The sequence below is a fragment of the Hyperolius riggenbachi genome, chromosome 3, assembly GCF_040937935.1.
Source record: "Hyperolius riggenbachi isolate aHypRig1 chromosome 3, aHypRig1.pri, whole genome shotgun sequence".
Classification (NCBI taxonomy): Eukaryota; Metazoa; Chordata; class Amphibia; order Anura; family Hyperoliidae; genus Hyperolius; species Hyperolius riggenbachi.
This window is the reverse complement of record NC_090648.1, coordinates 110,146,591-110,168,338: the sequence shown is the minus strand read 5'-3', so window position 1 is coordinate 110,168,338 and position 21,748 is coordinate 110,146,591. Positions and strand designations below refer to the sequence as shown.

The 21,748-nt window shown below is 44.6% G+C and overlaps 1 protein-coding gene across 1 annotated transcript; it reads left to right on the top strand.

The window, feature by feature from the left end:
• The first annotated feature begins 801 nt into the window (after window positions 1–801).
• TMED4 (transmembrane p24 trafficking protein 4) lies at window positions 802–20,579 on the top strand. The gene is made up of 5 exons (XM_068274764.1): window positions 802–1,080; window positions 10,070–10,170; window positions 12,335–12,460; window positions 15,246–15,392; window positions 17,892–20,579. The coding sequence occupies exons 1-5, from the start codon at window positions 846–848 to the stop codon at window positions 18,039–18,041; spliced, it is 759 nt and encodes a 252-aa protein (XP_068130865.1). The 5' UTR covers window positions 802–845; the 3' UTR covers window positions 18,042–20,579.
• Window positions 20,580–21,748: the final 1,169 nt, after the last annotated feature.

Below are 21,748 nucleotides of genomic sequence, written 5' to 3'. Positions count from 1 at the left end.
TTGTGCTGACATGTTGCCCATTGCGTTTATTTTCTGGTGTCCGGGGTAACTGTTACTGCATTTATTATTTAATGGTCATAGATGGCTATGTTTGCTGCTTTGTGGTTACGGTATACTATTAGCATCACACAGTTTCTGCACACCCATGATGCAAAGTCTCGTTTGTCCACATCATGGAGTAAACACTGCTTTCTTATGCCTTGCTGTTACATCATTACGTTAGCTCCGCCCATACAATGTCATGGCCACGCCCATTTTTCGCTGTGCGCCCCCCCGTCCTTCATCGCTGCGCGCTCCTCAGTCCTCCCCACTTTTCGCCGCGGCGCGCGCCCCCCCTCCCTGTCCCAGGTTGGACCCACAAAAATTTAGTCACTGTAGTAAAAGGCAAAACTCAAAAAAGGGTACAACATTTTTTAAGGGTTCCTCAACTCTAGAAAGGTTGAGAAATATTGCTTTACTTTCTGCAAACTGGAAAAAAATGAATACATTGATGGAACGAGATTTATGCAACATCATGGTAATTTTATTGCACAAAAGGAATTTCTATAAACATAAACAGGACATTTAAACTAAAAATAATTAGCATGATATACTATAACCCTATCTTCACTGCGTTACAGGAAAGGTGCACACTGAAGAATAACAGCACCAGCTTTGCTAGTAGTCTGCTGAATAAGATTAGTGACGTCACTGACGTCAGAGATCCGCATGGTCCAAGATGGCCGCTCTAGGGTGACGTTTCCATCCAGCGAAAGGTGACGTTGCCGCTGGTATAGCCCAGACCTTTCTATGACGAGTCTGTTGGTCTCACCCACCTGATTCCCTCAGCCAATCAATGGCGGCCGATGCGCTCCAGATGGAGGCTTGACACGCAGGAGGCGGTAGTGCGCATACACGGCTCAATCTCCGGCTACTTGTCCGTCATGTCTCCCCTGCTGCCAGGCTACAGGTCCCCCCGACTCACCCCGCTACTCGTGCTGCTGCTGCAGCTCGGCCTCTCCCCAGCCTTGTATTTCCACATCGGGGAGACGGAGAAGCGCTGCTTCATTGAGGAAATCCCTGATGAGACAATGGTGATAGGTGAGAGCGGCAGGTGTGATGGGGGCTGGCGGGCTGTGTTTTATGTTTCTATAGTAACCTGGCACTGCTCTGCACAATCGTTATTGGAATGATACGTTTTTCCCTCTCTGAGCATGCTGCGGACAAAGGTGACCTGGGTCAGTCCGCAGTGCGTGGATAATGGACAGCACTTGTGGTCTTTCAAGAACCTCAGAATTTTAGGAAGCGTAAACTAAACTTTCGACTTCTTGAGCTCGTCTATGCATGTGTTCTGCAAAGTATTGTGCTACTAGTGCACAGCCATTGCTGAACATCTGTACAACCTGCCTTTCTTGTTTCATGGGGGCTTTCATCTTACATTTTGGAAAAGGCCTTATCTCCTCACGTTTTGCAAGCTTCAAACCAGCATGCTTTTAAAGAGTGTAATGTGAGATGACAAGCGTCTCAAGTTCCATACTTACCTTGGGGATTCCTTAAGGCCACTTGTCCTTAGCTGTCTCTGTGGGTAGCTCCTGTCACCCGAAATGCCCTAAAGCCTGGCTGAGTCGTGCTTCATCATGCATCCATGGTCTGGTCAGTAGCGCTCCCCAGTCGCGATGATGTTTGCGACTCAGCCAGGCTTTCGGGCTGAATTGCAGGAGACAGCAAGGGACAAGAACCTGAACTGAAAACAAAAAGTCAAAATAACCATACGCAGGTCATACTTGCCTCTTGTATAGTCTACTACTCAATCTCTTTCTCCTCTCTTGCATCCCATTTTGTCCACTGTGATCAATGGAATTCTCCATCCTTCATTTTAAAAATGGCCATTACCCCATAATAGCTTCCTGGTCAGTACACTGTTAAACTCTAATATCACCCACTTGAGCCATAGGGAAATATGAACATTACCTTGCGCATTCAGTTGTAACTGACAGCTGCTGATATATAACTGACAACAACTGGTATATATGAAAGGGATCACTGCAAGGAGAAAACAGTGAGCTTCTGAGAGGAACTGACAGTGAGGTTAGTATGTAATATTCATTTGCAGCTACGTCATGTTTTTATTTTAAATAATTTTACTCGCTTCAGGTTCCCTTTAAGGAGGCTTTAAAGAGGAGCTGTTAGGTATAAGGTCTCAGAGAAAATAAACACATATATCAGTAGCTAAAGATTGGCTGTACTTACATTACATATGCATTTCACTGTCCACGTTTGTACTTCACAGAATTTTTATATAGTATATGCAGAGATTGATGCTCCTGACAGCTCATGGCAGGTTCTATGTTTTTCTGTCAAATGTGTCGTCATGTCCTGCCTGCTTCCTGATCACAGAAAAGCTCATACTGAATAACACAGTGTGCAGTGAATATTAATGAGCCATGTGGCTAGGAACAATAGCTGACTCCTGCAGTGTACTCGGCGCGGAGATTTATCAGTGCTACGCGCTGGACTGATTACAAGCTGCTGTAACGTCTCATTAGCAGCCGAGGGGAGGGCCCCAGAATGCTTTGCAGTATAGTATGCGGCTTGCATCCTCTTAGGTCTAACATCTTTTCTGATAAGCACACATCAAAGGTAACTGAGATTTTTATCTTCACTAATGGCTTTTTGGCTTCCTTCTAAACTGTTTAACACAGGAGAATAGAGGTTTAAATTAGCTTCTGCAGCCTGACAGTTACTCTTTAAGCAGACCCAAACCAAACATTTTTTTAATTCAAAATTTTTACTTGCACCACTTTGACACATACAAAGTTAAATAAACACTCCTTCAAGCCTATGAGCATTTCAGTGCATGCTTTTCACCCTTCTCTTTTCATAACTAGGGTTATACAAGTGGCAGCCATTAGCAATTCCTCCTTTGCCGGACACCACCTACTCCACCAGTTTGCCAAATTCTGTCCCGGCAATATGAAAGAAAGGGAGGGGTTCCTCCATTAAATGTAAAATATTTTATATTTGTCATCATGCAGCTGAAAAAGGCTGCTATTTATTATATTTTAGAAAATAGATTTTATTTCTGAAATCTTGTATTTTTAATTTGGGTCCACTTTAAGGAAGCCCTGGGTAATTATGGTACCTGGGACACTTCTCATCTCATGTACACTTTAAAGGACAACTGAAGCAAGAGGGATATATAGGCTGCCATATTTATTTCCTTTTTAAGCAATACCAGTTGCCTGGCACTCCTGCTGATCCTCTGCCTCTAATACTTTTAGTCATATACCCTAAACAAGCATGCAGCAGATCAGGTGTTCCTTACATTATTGTCTGATGTGACAAGATTACCTGTATGCTTGTTTCTGGTATGATTCAGAAACTACTGCAGCCAAATAGATCAGCAGGACTGCCAGGCAACTGGTATTGTTTAAAAGGAAATAAATATGGAAGCCTCCATATTCTTCTCACTTCATTTGTCCTCTAAGGGCAATTGTTTCAACATTTCAGCATACCCATCAAAATAGCATACAAATGTTGCTGAGCATGTGCATAGTCACACAGCCTAGTGTTTTCCCCAGAATTTTTTTTCCAGCCGGGTTGCATGCAAAAGTACCTGGGTGGCAGGAAAAATTAGCAGGGTGGGGCAAGTTGAGAGAATGCAGGGTTGGCGTTTCTGTGTGCAAGTCTGCTTACAGCATAGGAGGAGGTGAACTGATAACAGCCGGGTGCTCACCAAAACTAGCTGGGTGGAGCACCCGGCTGAAAGAGCCTGGGGAGAACACTGCAGCCCATTAATTGAACCCATAATACCCACCAGCAGCACTAACTTTGCTCCCAGAGTGTCCAGCCCGAGGCCTAGCTACGGGAACGAGTGGGCAAGGGTCCTGGTGCGCGGTGTCCACTATCCAAGTGGACATAGAGTTAAAATAAAAAGTTGTCCAAGCGAAGTGAGTACTGAACCCACAGGCTGGCAAGGGGACAAGGGATTGTATTGATTTCACTTTAAATGTATGGTGTTTTGACAATGTATTGACATTGATTAAATTAAAGTGGGACATATCACTTTAAAAAAATGCTTTTTCAACAATGTATGGTAGTTTGTTGGAACCTGCTGTTCATATGGACTTGTCAATCACTGTGCTAGTTTACTTTAGGGGATCCAGCAGATGGAAATTCAGCGAACTTGATTGGGTGGATGGCTCCTTCCCGAACTGCTAGGTTTCCATTAGGTTGTAGTAATTTACGCCAACACCATTTGTCCAGTCACAATGTTTTGTGCTGTAATTGGAGAACTGTTCTTTGAGTATTTCTGCTGGGCAGGGCTGTGGAGTCGAAGTTGGAGTCGGTGGTTTCATAAACTGAGGAGTCGGATGATTTTTGTACAGACTCCAGAGACCTGCGGCTGGGTCCCCTTTAGTTGACTAGTGCCAATCTCTGTCCATTCACGTAATAGGACAGCAGCGGTACAGTCATTTACTGCCGTTTATGCAAACCCTGAGTTCTGACATTTAACTCTGTGTAGGAATGAAAGGATTTTGCATAGACCCCCTTTGATCCCAGCAGGACTCCAGAAGTACAAGCTATCTGAACAAGTCTATTGTCTCTAATGTCAACATACAAATACTCATCAAAGGACCTTTTCTCTGCATGCCCTCCCAAGAATCAATTACAAATTAACACCTCTCTGGCTCTACTCTTAAAATCCTTTGGGATACTCAGGAAATGCAGAAGGGGGCGGAGAGGTAGTGGATCCAAGTATAAAAAACATATTTGCCCTCAGAAAAGCTTAATCACAGCTACACTCTGCAATGCCAGATCGATAAATAATAAGACTGCAACTATACATGACCTAATAGAGCTCTCTGATTTGACCTTTTTGACAGAGACCTGGCTTGGGAAGCATGCAGGCCCAACTCTTGAAGCAACCGTGCCGGCCAATTATTCAATCTTGCACTGTGAGAGACAAGTCGGCAAGGGTGGGGGGGTTGCCATATGCTTCAGATCCTCCTTGAACATAAGGCCCCTGCCCATAGGCCCCACTGAAACCTTTGAATGTATTGCAGCTCAACTGTCAGCAGAAGTAAACATCAACATATTGCTCATATACCGCCCCCCAAAAAATGGTCCAGCCTTTCTTAAGGAAATATCTGAACTCTTATCCTGCGTAACAGTGGAACACCCTAGATGGATCATCCTGGGAGACTTCAATGCATGGGTGGATGATCACGACTCCCAGCTAGGAAGTGAACTACTTCTCATAATGAATGAACTGGGTTTCTCTCAGGCTATCAACCTCCCCACCCATACGAAAGGGCACACCCTGGATCTTATATTTCATTCCGGACTTTTAATATCACACATGGATATAAACCCAGTGGTATGGTCAGACCACCACACCATCCACTTCTCTCTGACAGCACCAGCGATAAAACACAGAGGGAAAGAACTCATAAAATACCGTTCACTGAAAGATGTCTCACCCCAGCACGTTCAGAATATCCTCAACTTCGACGCATTAACCAATCATTGCGCAGACCCAGACTCCATGGTCCTGATTTACAACCATGCAGTGTCATCTGCCTATGACGCCCTCGCTCCAGTTCGCATCAAACGATCTACACCACTTCACCATGCACGGTGGTTTGACAGCTCACTAAAGGACCTAAAGAAAGAAGTGCGCAGACTAGAAAGGAAGTGGCGAAAATCTCAGAATTCAAAAGATAAACACACCCTTGTCTCTCACCGGGAAAGCTACCAAAATGCGATCACCAAGAAAAAATCCTCCTACCTATCACAGGAGATCGCAAAGGCCGCCAACAGACCAGCCCAACTATTCCGCACAGTTGATAGACTATGTAACCCATCCTGTCTAAAACCCACTATAACTCCCTCAAAGGAGCTATGTGAGAAATTTGCCTGCTACTTTGCTGACAAAGTATCTTCTATTCGGTCTCTCATTCAGTCCACAGCACCCAAGACTCATGCAACTAATGGAAATAGCTGCAAAAACAACCTAACACCCTGGACTGATTTCAAAAGTATTAGTGAGGAAGAGATCTCAGACACCCTCTGCCGTCTCCACCAGACAACCTGCGACCTGGACCCTGGACCAACTAAACATATGCTGAAATGCCCTGACCTGCTTGGTCCAGCATTTCACAACATAGTAAATTGCTCTCTGCAAGCAGGGAGGTTTCCTACCTCTCTAAAAGAAGGAATCATCAAGCCCCTTCTCAAAAAACCTTCCATGGATCCAGATGCTATGAGCAGCTACAGACCTGTCTCCAACCTCCCCTTCTTAGGTAAAGTTATTGAAAAGGCTGTCTATCTGCAACTTGAAACCAGGCTGTCAGTAAACAACATCCTGGACCCTCTACAATCTGGCTTTAAGAAACACCACAGCTGTGAAACAGCCCTCATCCAAGTCTGCAACGATCTGCTCATGGCAAGGGACAGAGGGGAATGCTCCATCCTAATCCTGTTGGATCTCTCAGCTGCTTTTGATACAGTTGACCATGAAATCCTGCTTAACAGACTGCAGGAGTACTGTGGCATCAGTGGATCAGTCCTCCAGTGGTTCAGATCATTCCTGACTGACAGAACACAGAGAGTATCCCTAGGACCTATAATGTCCAAACCTGCACCTCTACAATTCGGAGTGCCACAAGGATCAATCCTATCCCCTCTGCTGTTTGCAATCTACATGTTGCCACTCGGTACACTTATCCAACGACATGGCCTGACGTACCACTGCTACGCCGATGACACACAGCTATACCTGTCCTTCAAACCTGGTGGAACAGACCCTACCCCAAAAATAAACTCTTGCTTAGCTGAGCTTCAGGCATGGATGAATGATAACTGGTTGAAACTGAATGCTGACAAAACTGAGGTCCTGTTTGTCCAAAGCCAGTGCTCGCCATCAAAACAGCTCTATCCTAAAGCAACACCAATCAGGATTGGGAATTCAGACATAAACAGCTCCAACCTTGTGCGCAGCCTTGGCGTACTAATCGATGGGGAATTGAGTTTCAGAAACCAAATTTCATCTGTAGATAAATCTTCCTTCTTTCATCTGAAGAACATTGCAAAGATTAAACATCTGATTCCCCCAGAGGATCTTCAAACCCTAGTCCACGCCTTCATCACATCACGGCTGGACTACTGCAATGCCCTTTATGCTGGCCTCCCCAAAAAAGACTTGCGTCGCCTGCAATTAGTGCAGAATGCTGCTGCCAGATTGCTAACAAACCAGCCTCGCCACTGTCACATTACACCGATCCTTCGCTCACTGCACTGGCTACCAGTACAGTGGAGAATACTCTTCAAGATTGGACTGCTGACATTCAAATCCCTGCACAATCTGGGCCCTGGATACATGAAGGACTTGCTGAAGCTGCACCACACCTCTCACAACCTCAGATCAGCAAGTTCTATAAACTTGGTCACTCCCAGAGTGCACCTCAAAAAATCTGGAGACAGAGCCTTCTGTCATGCTGCCCCTACTCTTTGGAACTCCCTACCACACCCAGTAAAGACAGCACCATCCCTGGAGCTATTCAAATCCAGACTGAAAAGCCACCTGTTTAGCCTGGCATTTCCAGATTTATAAAATTCTTCCCCTGTACCACGATGGTCGGAGCCATGCTTATGCGCTTTGAGTCCCACGGGAGAAAAGCGCTTTACAAATGTTATTTGTTGTTGTTGTTGTTGTAATTTTAGGCGATCCTGGAACATGCAGCTTCCAGGATTACTAAGTGCCGCACCTCCGTGTCTTCCTGCAGGGGTTAAAAAATGACATTCTGGGAAGCCACGCCAGAAGCCACCGAAGGTGCTAAATGTTTTTCTGCATGCTTGGGATTGGCAGACTTTTGAAATAGACAGTGAGTAACCTTCTAGGCCAGAGGTCACCAAATGTTTTGGGTCGAGGGCCGGGTCAACATACTTCAGACTGCTGGGGGGCCGGAGTATACATAAAATGATGTCTTTGCGGGCCACACAGTGAAGCATACCCAGGTGACAACCTGAAGTCCAATTGGACTGCAGTGTCACCTGATGTGGAATTTAATTGAAAACCAGTGAATTACTGCTTTCGGGCTACCATGTGGATGGGTGGTGCTAGCACTGCTATTTTATTTGTGGACCACCAATATTTAAAGATTAACTAACCGCATCTATAAGTAATACATTTTGTGTGTGGGGGGGCCGGCAAAAAAGCCTCAGGGGGCCACATTCGGCCCGCGGGCCTTAGTTTGAGGACCACTGTTCTAGGCCTAGGGACCACTAGAGGATTTGTGCTTTCTAGGAATCAATGGCAATTCCAAAAGTGTTAAGCCCAATCTACACGAAACGATTCTTTGTGCGAGTCGATTACAAGTCTCTTTACGATCCGATTAAATCCGACATGTCCGATCAGGATTCAATTCGATTTGCCATTACAAAACAATGGCAAATCGAATTAAATCGGATCAAATCCCGATCGGACATGTTGGATTTAATCGGATCGTAAATAGAATCGTAATCAAATCGCACAAAGAATCGTATCGTGTAGATGCGGCTTAAGGTTTATGAAACCTATGGCAGTGATTACACAATAGTGGTATTTGATTTGCTGAAATTGCGGTGCCTTCAGCATTTTTACAGCAATTACAAACAGTGAATGCAGGGGTTAAAATCGCATTCCTTTAAATTGCTGTTTTTTAGTAGCAATATTGCTCTGCAATATGTACTATATATATTATTTTCTCTATAGCTCAGTGTTCTCCCCAGGCTCTTTTAGTCTGGTGCTCCACCCGGCTCTTTTTGGTGAGCACCTGACTGTCATCAGCTTGCCGCCTCCTCTTCCTCTTATGCTGTAAGCAGAGTTGCACTGTCCCTGCTTTTCCCCCTATGCATCCCACCCAGCTACTTCTTCATGCCACCTGGCTGGAAAACCTTTCTGGGGAGAACACTGTAGCTGATTAATGCTAAATGTAATTTTGCTTTCTTTAAACAGAAGGTATTTGCAAAATTTCAGCTTTAAGTGAGCAACTGTGGTTTCTTATGATGCATCACTCCTGAATATGCAAATCGTCTCCTTATGCCCCTGAAAGGCGATGCTGCACATCCAGAACCAGTGGTGTGTAGCAAGCCTTTAGCAAATATATTTTACTGTCATTACATCTCTTTCTTTTAATTTGTATTCCTTTTTTGCTTTTTTTTGTTTTTTTATTCAAGGATATGTTTTGTTGTAGCATAAATGCTTGCTTTCCCTGCTGTTCATCTTCTGCTTGTTGTGTGCAGGAATATTTGCGTAGTGTAATCAGATGCTGCAGTAATCCCTCTCATACATGCTGTGCTTTGCACTCCTTTAGTGTGGTGTGCACAGGGAGTAACAGTATCTTCTTACACTGATTCTTCATCCCCTGTGTAATGCCATTCAGGATTCACATTTTGAAAACTATCTTCATTGAAAACCGCCCAGCTGTGTAGAGGCAAATGTTTTTTCTGCCACTTCTGTTATTTTTTTCTGCTGTGGAAACAAGTATCAATACACAAAATCAGACCCTGTCTTCCATGGTGGGCAGGAGGATGAGGGCTGGCATTAATGATTGGCCAGTTGCACGGCGTATGTGATGGGCGATTGGTGGGAAGGTTCTATTGGAGTGTAGAAGGGGAAGTCTGTCCGCAGTCCTTGTCACTAATGGCAGATATCCAATAGGTGCTGGAGGACTGGTCAGTGCAAGGTTTGGTGCTAGAAACTCCTCCATCTCATCCATCTATAAATAGGACGCCAATCTTAGTATGAGGTTGGCTGATGATAGAGGCGAAAAGCTATTCATTATATGGCACTGTTGTAAATGTATTACTGAATATTTTGCACATGGCACTCTTGCATTGAGCACTTTTCCCCTGACAAAGGGGGTGAAACCTGTTGTGTTTTGGTTGTCACTAGTTATTTTATGATCAGTGTCTGAGCAAAATTTTAATACTCAATTAAAAATTAAGTTTTAATACTTTAGTCTCCTCCAATAGAGTTATTACATGTGTATCCTTCAAAACAAGTAAGACAATGATTGCATCAGTTTAAATCACCATTTATTAATAGGGAACTACAAGACTCAACTTTGGGACAAACAAAGTGAAACCTTCCTACCATCTACCCCAGGCCTTGGTATGCATGTCGAGGTGAAGGACCCAGATGGGAAGGTAACATAATATGACAGTTTTTTATGCTTTGACTCCAATTAAAAGTCGTACTATAATCTCAGCTTTGTATAGCTGGGATCGCTATCAGCTCTGTTTCCCCCATAACTTATCTTGGCTTTGTGTTGAGCTATATTATGTGGTTCTGCAGCTATTGCTGTATCCTCCACTCCTTTCTACAGAAAATGCTGCAGAGGAGGGCGACCAGAGTAGCAGGAGGGTGACAGAATGAACAGCAAAAATGTATAATTTTCCGCAAACATTGTGTATTAGGATCTGGTTTCCCCAACCATAAGAATTTGGTTGCATTCACACTATACACAGTGAGGTGTGTTCTAATATATAGTCACACTGCAATGGGCCCATACGTAGTGTCTCAATGGCTCAGGTTCCATCATAAGGCCCGGTTCCTACTTGAGTGAATGTAACACGGCACGGTAGACTCCATCCATTTTGTATCCACGCGGATCCGTTGCAGTGTGACAAGTGTGAACGGCTCTTTTTATCGATGAGCGGAAATGGACAAAAACTCCTTACTCCGCTCTAGTGGGAACACAGCCTTATAGCATGAGTTGAGATACTGGACAACATGCACATTACACATCCGCGTTACAAATGACTGGCGACAAGGTACTGTGCTTTGCAATGTGCAGGTTTTCAGAAGATTCTAATTTATGAAATGCACTGCATTGTGCGGCATGCAAATCGCAATAAGTTCAGTGTGAACTTGCCCAAGTGTCCTGGTACATCCGCCATGCAAAAAAAAAAACCCAAAAAACTTTCTTATGTCATCAAGGTGTAACAGTATACAAAACTAATTGCTTTAGTGAGTCTATTGTAATTATAATTTCCCTTGTTATAAAGTTCTGCCTCCCACATCCCTAAAATAAACAGATACGTTAATTGGCTTCTTTCTGAATTGGCCCTAAGGGGCCCATACACTGGTCGATTTCAGCGATCGATTCTATAGAATCGACCGATCAAATTGATTCTATCAAATTCCCCATTTGATCGATTTGTGGCCGATTTCGATTGATTTGATCTATCTGACAGGATGGAAAATCTAGGTCGTACTGCTACTGCCAGCAGATCGGTGGCCCATAGAGTTGCATTGGATCTAATGGTCCAATAATGCATTTAGATCGATTTCCAATAGATTTAATTCTGAAGTCTATTGGAAATCTGTTCCTAGTGTGTGGCACAAATCAGATTCCTGTCAGATTGGACTTGACAGGCATCTGCCAGAAATCTATCTGATGGTCGAATCTGCTGCAAATCTATAAGTGTATGGCCACCTCTAAACTATGGAGGGCATATGACTATGGTAGGGATCAGACTGTCAGCAGCGCTCATGAGGAAGAACCTCAAGCTTTGCAAAAAAAAAATTATTATTATTTATGCCAAAATTACGTTTGGTAAATTCTGTTTGGTATTATATATTCTTTTTTGTTGCATAATTTTACAATTGAATAATTTGTTTTATGGCTGTGATTGCTTGCAGCTGTAGACCTATGGATAGAGATGCAAGACCCCCTGCAGCTTGCTGGCTTCTTGTTTAGAAAGATCGGGTCGCATAATCAGAGTTTGTATAAACTATAAATCTGCAGAAAGCTGTGCCAGCGTAGTTGTGACTGACATACAAGCTCCACCCTTCTCTTATGCATATACATAATTGTGGATGAGGTGGGCTATAAACTGTGCAGTTAAAGTAGCAAATGTGCAAACTATTTCCATGCTCCACATTTATCCTTGCCTCATCTCTGTACTTTGCAACACCTTCAGGCTGGGAGCACGCAAGGCAGTGCAGAGAACCATGCATTCTCTGCACTGTGCATTTTTTTATATATTTTTCTTTTTCTTTAGCTGTGTATGTTTGTTTTTTTTTTTTATGCATTTTTGTGCATTTTGTGTATTTACCTATATTAAAAAAAAAAAAAAAGTAAAAACGTATTCCTTTGCGTCTCCAGTGAGCTACGAATGTTTTGAAAATTATGTAGCAAGTTGTGCATTTTCTAAAATGCACATATATGCGTTTCTATATGCAGCCCGTAGGCTAACATATCTGCCTGGGGTGTTTTTTTTTTTTTTTGTTTGTTTTTTCCCCTGTTATAGAAGCCTTATGTGATCTTTATTATGTGTTACTGACTGGTGTTTTTCCTGCTGTCAGGGGATCCTGTCCAGGCAGTATGGATCTGAGGGCCGCTTCATCTTCACATCTCATACCCCGGGGGAGCACCAGATCTGCCTGCACTCTAACTCCACACGAATGTCTCTGTTTGCCGGAGGGAAGCTGGTGAGACTGGATTCATGACTTTTATTTCTTGAGGATTTCATGATGGCTTTATTGATGACGTTCTCTGATCGTGTGATGATCAATAGTGCTAGGAACAAACTACAGAGGATCATCAGCGTAGCAGAGAGAGGATCATAGCTACATCCCTACCATCACTGGACCTCGTTCACACCTCTACACTGAGAACCAGGGCCAATAGGATAGCGAATCGCCCCTCTTACCCTGGCGATCACTGCCTCAACCTTCTCCTGTCAGGCAGCTTATACAGATCCATCCCCACCAAAACTTCCAGGCACAGGAATACACTTTCCCCAAGCTGTTGCATGTTGTGTACCAGGCATTAGAGGCAGAGGAACAGCAGGATAACCAGGCAACCTAATGCTGAAAGAGAACCCGAGGTGGATCTTCGGGAAGGGGGGGGGGGGGAGATGGGACACAGGGCCATGTTCTTTTCCTATTGACATGGCTCTGTGTCCCCAACCGCCATGCTATAGCCCCCTGAGAGGAATTCCCTGTTTAAAACGCCCACCAGCGGCGCTCCTACAGGGTCTCCAGAGCTGCCATTGGGCAGCTCTCTCCCCTGGCCGCACCTCCTTCTGCTCCCCCTCCTCCCTGCATGCTATGAGAGACAAGTGTCTCTCAATGCAGCGTCGTGACCCAGGGATCACGCAAGTGAAAGTGGGCCATTGCAACCCACGGGAGCGGCGGGGAGCCCACCTCGGGCTCTCTTTAACCTCCTTGCCGGTCTAAAAAATCCGGCAAGGAGGCAGCGCCGCACATTTTTTTTTTTTTTTTTTTTTTTTTTTTTTTTTTTAAATCATGTAGCGAGCCAAGGGCTCGCTACATGATAGCCGCTAAGCGGCGGCATCCCCCCACCTACTCTGATCGCCGAAGGCGATCAGAGTATGCAGGGAATCCCGTTGAGAACGGGATTTCCTGCAGGGCTTCCCCGGTCGCCATGGCGACGGGGCGGGATGACGTCACCGACGTCATGGACGTCGGGACGTCATAGGGAATCCCGATCCGCCCCTCAACGCTGCCTGGCACTGATTGGCCAGGCAGCACAGGGCTCTGGGGCGGGGGGGGAGCGACTCGGCGCGGCGGATCGGCGGCGAGCGGCGGCGATCGGAAGTTACAAGCAGCTAGCAAAGTGCTAGCTGCTTGTAACAAAAAAAAAATTATGCAAATCGGCCCAGCGGGGCCTGAGATATCCTCCTGCGCAGTTTACCCCGAGCTGAGCTCGGGATAACCGGCAAGGAGGTTAAAAGGAAATAAATATGGCAGCCTCCCTAGCCCTCTCACTTCAATTGTCCTTTAAAATCTCTTTACTTGTCCACCAACCTGTGTTGGATAAATCAACTATGATTCTTCTTTGCATATGCAAACAAAGCCAGATCGTAATTGAACCGTCTCTATAGATTATTTGCATTATTTGTGGTTGTATGAAGAAAGCTTTAAAAGAAAATTTGAATTTTAAGTTGTGTGTGTGTGTGTGTGGTTTCTGGCATTGCTTGCAGCTGATAAATGGTTTACCTTTTTATAGATGAGGATCCTGAGCAGGACTAGGGGTTTAACTCTGTCCATTAAAGGGGACTGAGGTCAGAGACATGTTTAGGCTGACACATTTATTTCCTTGTAAACAATGCACATAGCCTGTCTGTCCCGCTGATCCTCTACCTCAAATGCTTTTAGCCATGGACCCTGAATAAGCATGCTGATCAGATTTTCTGACAAAATTAGCTGCATGCTTGTTTCTGGTATGTGATTCAGACTCTGCTGCAACCTAAGAGATCAGCAGGACTGCCAGGCAACTGGTATTGTTTAAAAGGAAATCAATATGGCAGCCTCCATATTCCTTTCACTTCGGGTTCCTTTTAAAAGGAATCCAAAGTAAGGGGTATACTGAAGCTGCCATCTTGATTCCCTTATAAACAATGCTGGTTGCATGGCTGTCATGCTGAGCTTTTGGCTTTAGTTATTTTTGAGCCGCACACCTGCAGCAAGTGGTGTTTGACCAGAGTCAAAGCATCTGATCTGCATGCTCATTCTGGTAATGTGATTTAAAAGTCTGAAGCGAGAAGAAAAACAAGAAACAGATTCTCACCTAAGTAGAGGGAAGGCTCTGGGTCCTATAGATTCTTCCTGTTCCTCTTACAGTGCTGGGTTCCCCATTGCCATCGGTCGGAGACTGCTCACTTCCGCCACTGTGAGAGGCTTCGGCAATCTTCAGGAGCCGAGTGCTCCCGAAGATGGGCTGCTCCATACTGCACATGCGCTTGAGAGCGTGCTCGCACATGCGCAGTACAGAGCTGCCAGTGTTCGGGAGCACTCTCCTCCGGAAGATTGCCAAAGTCTCCATCAGTGGCGGAAGTGATGGAAAAGAGCAGTCTCCAACCGGTTAGACTCTGCTAATGGGGGAGCCAGCAGTGGAACGCGGGCACCATGAGGAGAATGGGAAGGCTCTATAGGACCCAGAGCCTTCCATCTCCTTAAGCGATTTTATTTATTTATTTTCGCTTTAGACTTGCTTTAATGGGTTTGATTGTTTCCATGATGGAAGTGAAACAGAAAGAAGCAGCCAAACACCATTGACTTATCAGAGATGTTACAATAGTGATCAGAAGTCTGACCACTTGCAACACCCCTTTTCTAGAATCTGGATTAGGTGTCTTGGGAGTTTGCTGAGATTTTACATTGCAGAGTAGCCAATCAGATGCAAAGTATTTCTTGCTCTATTCTTGTCTGAATAATCCTGTGTACTGACTGTACGCCTTCCTCATTGCAGAGAGTTCATTTAGACATCCAGATTGGAGAACACACCAACAATTACCCAGAGATTGCTGCAAAAGACAAGCTAACAGAGCTACAGCTCCGAGTCAGACAGTTGTTGGATCAAGTGGAACAAATCCAGAAGGAGCAGAACTACCAGAGGGTGAGATGGGCAGTTTTGTGTTAAGAGTCACTAATAAATGACATTACTATGTTGAGGAAACGGGTCACGTAATTGGCACTTCTCTGGAAATTCTTCATGCATTCCGCCAGAGCTGCGACAAGGTCCTCCAGCACCCAAGGCTGAGACACCAAAGTGCGCCCCTCCATCCCTCCCACCCCAGCCTTCACACACTCCATCTGTGGTGGAACTACATGTCCCACGAGGCATTGCAATATTCTGACAGCTCTAAGCATAACTTGGGGAAGCAGAGGCATGACAGGATTTGTAGGTTTGTCACAGCTGGAGTGCCCAGGTTAGCCATCACTACTCTAAGGAGTGGGAAACGGGGAAACTTCTGAATTTTAGTTTTCTGCGCAGAAAGATTTTATTATTGTCTGTGTACCTTTTTTGGCTCCATGAGAGGAGCACATATGTGTCTTTAGTACTGTTTAATAAAGTTGTGTGATTTTTGGACAATTTGAGTTGGGTGTTATAGACCCAAAAACTTTTTTGTTCATCTAAAAGTATCGCCTAGTTTATTACTTTTATCTGCCATGCAAAGTATTCTGTCAATGTAATGTGAGTTGATCTGTCTCTTATCTCCTTCCACCTCTTGTCATGTGGCTGCAGAACACCAGTAAGGCTCAGTTCCAACTTGCACCAGATCATGAGCGGACCGTGTCTGCGCCGATGGTCTGGCTGGAGCCCGGGGCAGATGAATTACCTCCATAGGCTATATGGGGAATGCATACGCCTGCCCGGGATTATCTCGCACTGCACAGAAGTGCTGCCCACTTACTGCAATGGATCTAAAGCATACATATCAAACTGGCCCGCGGGCCAAATCTGGCCCTCAGAGGCATTCAATTTGGCCCTCAAGGGGTTTCCCCACTTTGCATTATGTATGGCTCACTGTAGACCACCAGAGAAGCTATATTGGGGGTGAAGCCCTAGAACACCAAGAATGTCATATGGGAGAGGTAGGGGGAAAGCACTAAACACTAGCGAACTGTATAGGGGAGGGAGGAGGACTACTAGACACCAGAGAACTTAATAAGGTGGCCAGTAGACATTGAGGTTGGCCCACGGCTAGGTCCCAGTGTTCAATTTTGGCCCACTTTGTATTTGAGTTTGACACCCCTGAGCTAAAGGATCCATTGCAGAGTGACAAGTGTGAACAGATTCCATTTATAAAATAGGAGCTGTTCAATGTATGTTTAGCAATGAGCGGAGAACGGACAAAATATGTCCGTTCTCACCTCAAGTGGGAACACAGTCTCCGGGTGCCCGTACATTAGTGGATTTTTTTTTTATTTTTTTTTTTTGCAGGCGGATGAACCTCCGAATCCGATAATTATATTATATCGGGGAACAATTGGCACAAAATATTGGTTGCAAGGGCTCGATTTGGGTGCGCAACAGATTTTTTTTGATGGATCCCCGGCTAGTGTCATCTTATTTGTGTCCCACCCATGTGCAGCGTTGGAAGCTCGCCTGTCACACCGCTGCAAATCAAGCCTGATAGGAGTACACTCGCATGTAAATACCTTCTCTTTTAAAGGGGAACTGAAGTAAGAGGTATACGGAGGCTGCCATATTTATTTCCTTTTAATCAATACCAGTTGCCTGGCAGCCCTGCAGGTCTATTTCTCTGCAGTAGTATCTGAATAACACCAGAAACAAGCATGCAGCTAGTCTTGTCAGCTCTGACTTTAAAGTCTGAAACGCCTGATCTGCTGCATGCTTGTTCAGGGGCTATGGCTAATAGTATTAGAGGCAGAGGATCAGCAGGGCTGCCAGGCAACAGGTATTGCTTAAAAGGAAATAAACATGGCAGCCTCCATATACCTCTCTCTTCAGTTTCCCTTTTAAAAGGGCTAAATTGCTTTTGTCCTAGTTATTCAGTGGGATTTTGGGGTTCCCTTTGGTGGTTTTTGTTCCTTACAATTTAAAGAAAACCTGTAACAGAAAAAGAGCCCCGGGGGTACTTACCTTGGGAGGGGGAAGACTTTGGCTCCTATCTTGGCTTCCCTCGTCCTCCTTCGTTACATGGTTGTCTCGCTGGGCCCTTCCGAATGGCGGCTATATAAATATTTACCTTCCCGGCTACAGTGCAAGAGAGCGGACCCGATTGGGAACGGCTATTTCCGCCTTAGCCCATCGGGGAGCCGTTACGGTGTCTGTGTTGGAGCCATCGATTGTAAATATTTCAGGCGCTACTGCTTGACACATTGTCAGCTGTGGCTTCGGAGGGGCCCAGCAAGATCTCCGTGGGACGGAGGACGACAGGGGAAGCCTCGGTAGGATCCAGAGGCCTCCCCCTCCCAAGGTAAGTACCCCCAGGGGCACTTTTTTTTTTTTTTTCTACAGAGTCTCTTTACCTGTCTACCCTATAACAAGTTGAAGTGAGAGTCTAGATTTGATAGTTTAATTATTCCTTTGTAAAAGCTATCATTTCTGGAAGCCTTTTAATCATGTGTTTACCCTTTTTTTCCACAGTACCGTGAGGAGAGATTCCGCTTGACCAGCGAGAGCACTAACCAGCGTGTCCTGTGGTGGTCCATCGCCCAGACTCTCATCCTCATTCTTACGGGCATCTGGCAAATGAGACATCTGAAGTGCTTTTTTGAGGCCAAGAAACTTGTGTAAAGCATATACCTCCGTGTCCAAATTCTCTATCCCCGTACATACAGAAACAAAACTGGTTGGCATTTGGTACATTGGACAAGTGTACATTGGACAAGTGGCCTTTGTACATTTACCCTCTCAAATTGTATTTAACTGACACATTTGGTCCACAATAACTCTGGTTCCATCTTCTGTAATTGGTACAGTTCCCTAATTTCTGCAGATTTATAGCTGTTGGGAAACAGATTGGGGAGTAGATGTAGTTGGGTTTATATCTGGTGAGGTATAGTTTCTGCCCTGGTATCAGAGATCATTAGGATACAAATATGGACTGTTTCATTTCCTAAACAACGTGATGTCTCTCGATCTGCATTTTTGAAGGCTGTCGTCGTGACATCTGCAACTGGATTCCACAGCCAACTTTTTCTACTTGCTTCAATGAGAACCCTAATTGGCGGCCTTTACAGAATTTATTTATACTACTATTCAATGCAAAACATGCAGGTTGATTGTGACTGTACTTCTCCATGACAATACTTCACTTTGTACACAAAGTGTCTGGACTTTGGAAGGAGAGTGGTGGTGTTGCCTGCGGTCAACCATCAAATTTGAACAGTTTGTTGTCTTGCTTAGTAATGTCCCTTTTCACCCTCCATAGGTTGTGTATGAGGCCATCCAGTACATGATGAGATCAGTAGTTCATCTGTGTTACTAAAGTCTACTCTCTGGTTTTTAAATTGTGATCTCCAGCAGTAGCCTGTAATAGTTTTTGTTCTTACATTTAGATCCACAGTAACTCCCTTTTATGTAAGGCATGGTAATTTAACTCAAAGGTTCCCACATTTTGATTTGACGTTACCCAACATACAAGGCTTTTTAAAGAGTAAAAGTAATGCAGGACTAAGTTTAGCCCCTCCCTTTTTTTTGTTGTTGTCGTCAGGCATTGGAGCTTGAAAATCTTTGCTACTTTAGTACGATGTAATTACAGTAAAACCTCTGTTATCCAACACCAACAGGGATTTGGCTGAAGCTGGATAAGTGTAGTTTCTGGTTGCTTTGTATCAATGATAAAAATAGACCTAGCTAATTCAGTACATTACATGAACTCTGTAGTAATGCTCATATACCGTAAATTAAGACAAAAGACAACATAACCTGTTACTGTACAACATAGTGTAAAAGTAGCTTTCTGCATTATGCAAGGGTATGAAATTATTATTTTATTTTATTTTTGCTTGAGACATCTGATTAACTGTGTTCTGGATGACAGGGGTTTTACTGGATTGGTCAAATTGTTGTTTGGGAACTGCTTCTGTGTTTGCAGATGTGATTGGTTAAAAGTCCAGTTTTACTCTATTGTGGATCCTGGATTTTATGAATGTTATGTCAAACTAAAACCTGACTGCACTTATCAGAGACTAGAGGATATAGAACTAATATAGGATGTTTTCAGGACAGGGTAAAAGTCAGCAACTAGCTATTGTTTTTACAAGAATCTTGTAAAGTTGACTGATTAATGGTTGCTCCTCAAACACACCAGTGCTCTGCTTTCTAGCCTTTATAAATATGATGCTATACACCTCAGCTGTATAAAGTTGTGCAATTTTTATCTCCAGACAGTGCTCAGTTTCTTTATAGAATGGTAAGTATGAAGGATAGGTGAACTTCTGTTGGATATTACTGAAGTTACTCTGGGAAAACCACCAGTATACAGTTGGTGTATTTGCGAAGAACAGACACACATCTGTTAGCAGTATCACTAGACTTAAATCAAGAAACAATATTGTGAAAAGAGAAACTCCTATTTTCTTCTTTCATTGCAGGTGTGCTTGTAACAAATTCTCCTTTTCATAGTGCACTAGTGTCCCTGTTCAAATCGTACTATTACTTCTTACTGTGGAGTTTGTAAATTCTCCCTGTGTATGCGCGTGTTTCTTTCTGATTGTTATAGGGATGCTACATTGTGAGCCCTAATTGTGGAACAGCCAGGGCTGGTCTACAGTGACTGAGCTGCACCAGCGGATCTGTTGCTTTCTCAGTGTAATGGCAAAAGATGCACTGCAAGCTAAAAATGTTTTCAGCAGTGCATTGTGGGCTGCTATGGATGCATTGCCATTATATTGTGTCGGCAACACATCTGGCTGGCAACTGATGCAGTGCAATTACTGTAATAACCTAGCCTGATGATTACGGATTGTTCAATGTCAGCACTGTGTAAATACATGATCCCGACTCCTGATTTTCTGAGTATCCGGTGTGGCTGCAGTATCTTTTTCCTTTCAGCTACTGTAGGATCAGGCAGGTTAAGAGGATAGCATGTTAATGAAAGGGGGAGCTGTGTCAGTCTTGTTACACAGATGACCAGGAGTCAGGTTCCTCCTACAAGGAATTGTCCCTGCATTTCATGAAGAAGAAATATGGGCCTCCTTTTTTCCCCGTAGAGTTCTGCTTTAGTTTGGGGGATTCACAAAAGAGAAGTGAAGTTTAGTTATGGTGTGAACTTCAAGTAGACAATCCAGTACTTGTGTAATACAGAAATAAATTGGGAGAAAAAACCCACAGGAACTCCTTTGCATCATGTTTGGCTATTTCGAGAGAACAGAGTGTGACTTTGCACAACATTCTCCTTAAGGCTTCTTGCACACCAAGACGTTGCATTAGGTGGCACGTTAAGGTCGCATAACGTGCACCTAACACAACGTATGGTGCTGCAAGAGCCGACGGTAGAGTGAGCCGCATTAGGCGGCTCGAGTCCTATAATGTCTCCCAGAGTGGCGCTGATTGGCCAGCGGGACCACGTGATGCGGAGCGAGACACTCCGCATCACGTGGTCCCGCCGGCCAATCAGCTGCCGCCAGTGCAGTGAATATTAAGTAGCCATGTGCGCGGCTACTGTAGCTGGCTCTCCCCGCCTCCTCTCCGCCCCCCACTGCGCATGTGCAAACAGTCTAACGCGGCTATAGCCGCTCCAACGCCGTAGCATGCTGCACTTTGCACCGAACGTGCAGCATTACATGTAACGCAACGTGGGCTGTGTGAACAGCCCACTTGTGTTACATTGCTGTGCGTTGGGGGAGCGTTACAGGCGCACTAACGTGCGCCTGTAACGTCTTGGTGTGTAAGCAGCCTTAAAGATATCCGAGGTAAAATATGATTGCTGACCCAAGCTGGGTCGTGGGCTTCTGCATGGATAAGCCACACCCATCTCATGCACAGTTAGTATTTATGAACTGTGCAAATGTAGAATGCTCTCGGCTACGAGAGCGCAGTCATGAGGCGCACATGAACGGAAACTCGCGACCCACCCAGGGTTGACTATTATGCGAGGTGACAGCAGCAGCTTGGAAAACAGCAAACTTCAGCACTGGACCAGATAAACTTCTAGGGGCTGGAAGAAGAAGCAAGTAAAAGCAGCACCGAAGATTTTGGTGCCGCCATAAACTGTGACGGGAATTACGGCTAAAACCGTGCTCAGGGCAGTAATTTGGGCACTATCAAAAGACAGAGTCCAAATGACTATAAAACGGCGTAATTAGACCGCCAGCAATAGCTGGAAGGCAAATGATGTCTTTCCCCAATGTCCAGGACGAGCTGAAGGGGAAATAGTAATTAACGCCGCCAGGACTTTTGCAGGAACAGGGTGAGCCATTTTTCGACTACCCTGCGCCCAAATTTCCCAGCGTCTTAATTATAGGTAAGTCTGGAAGAAGCCCCAGGTGAGTAAAGCT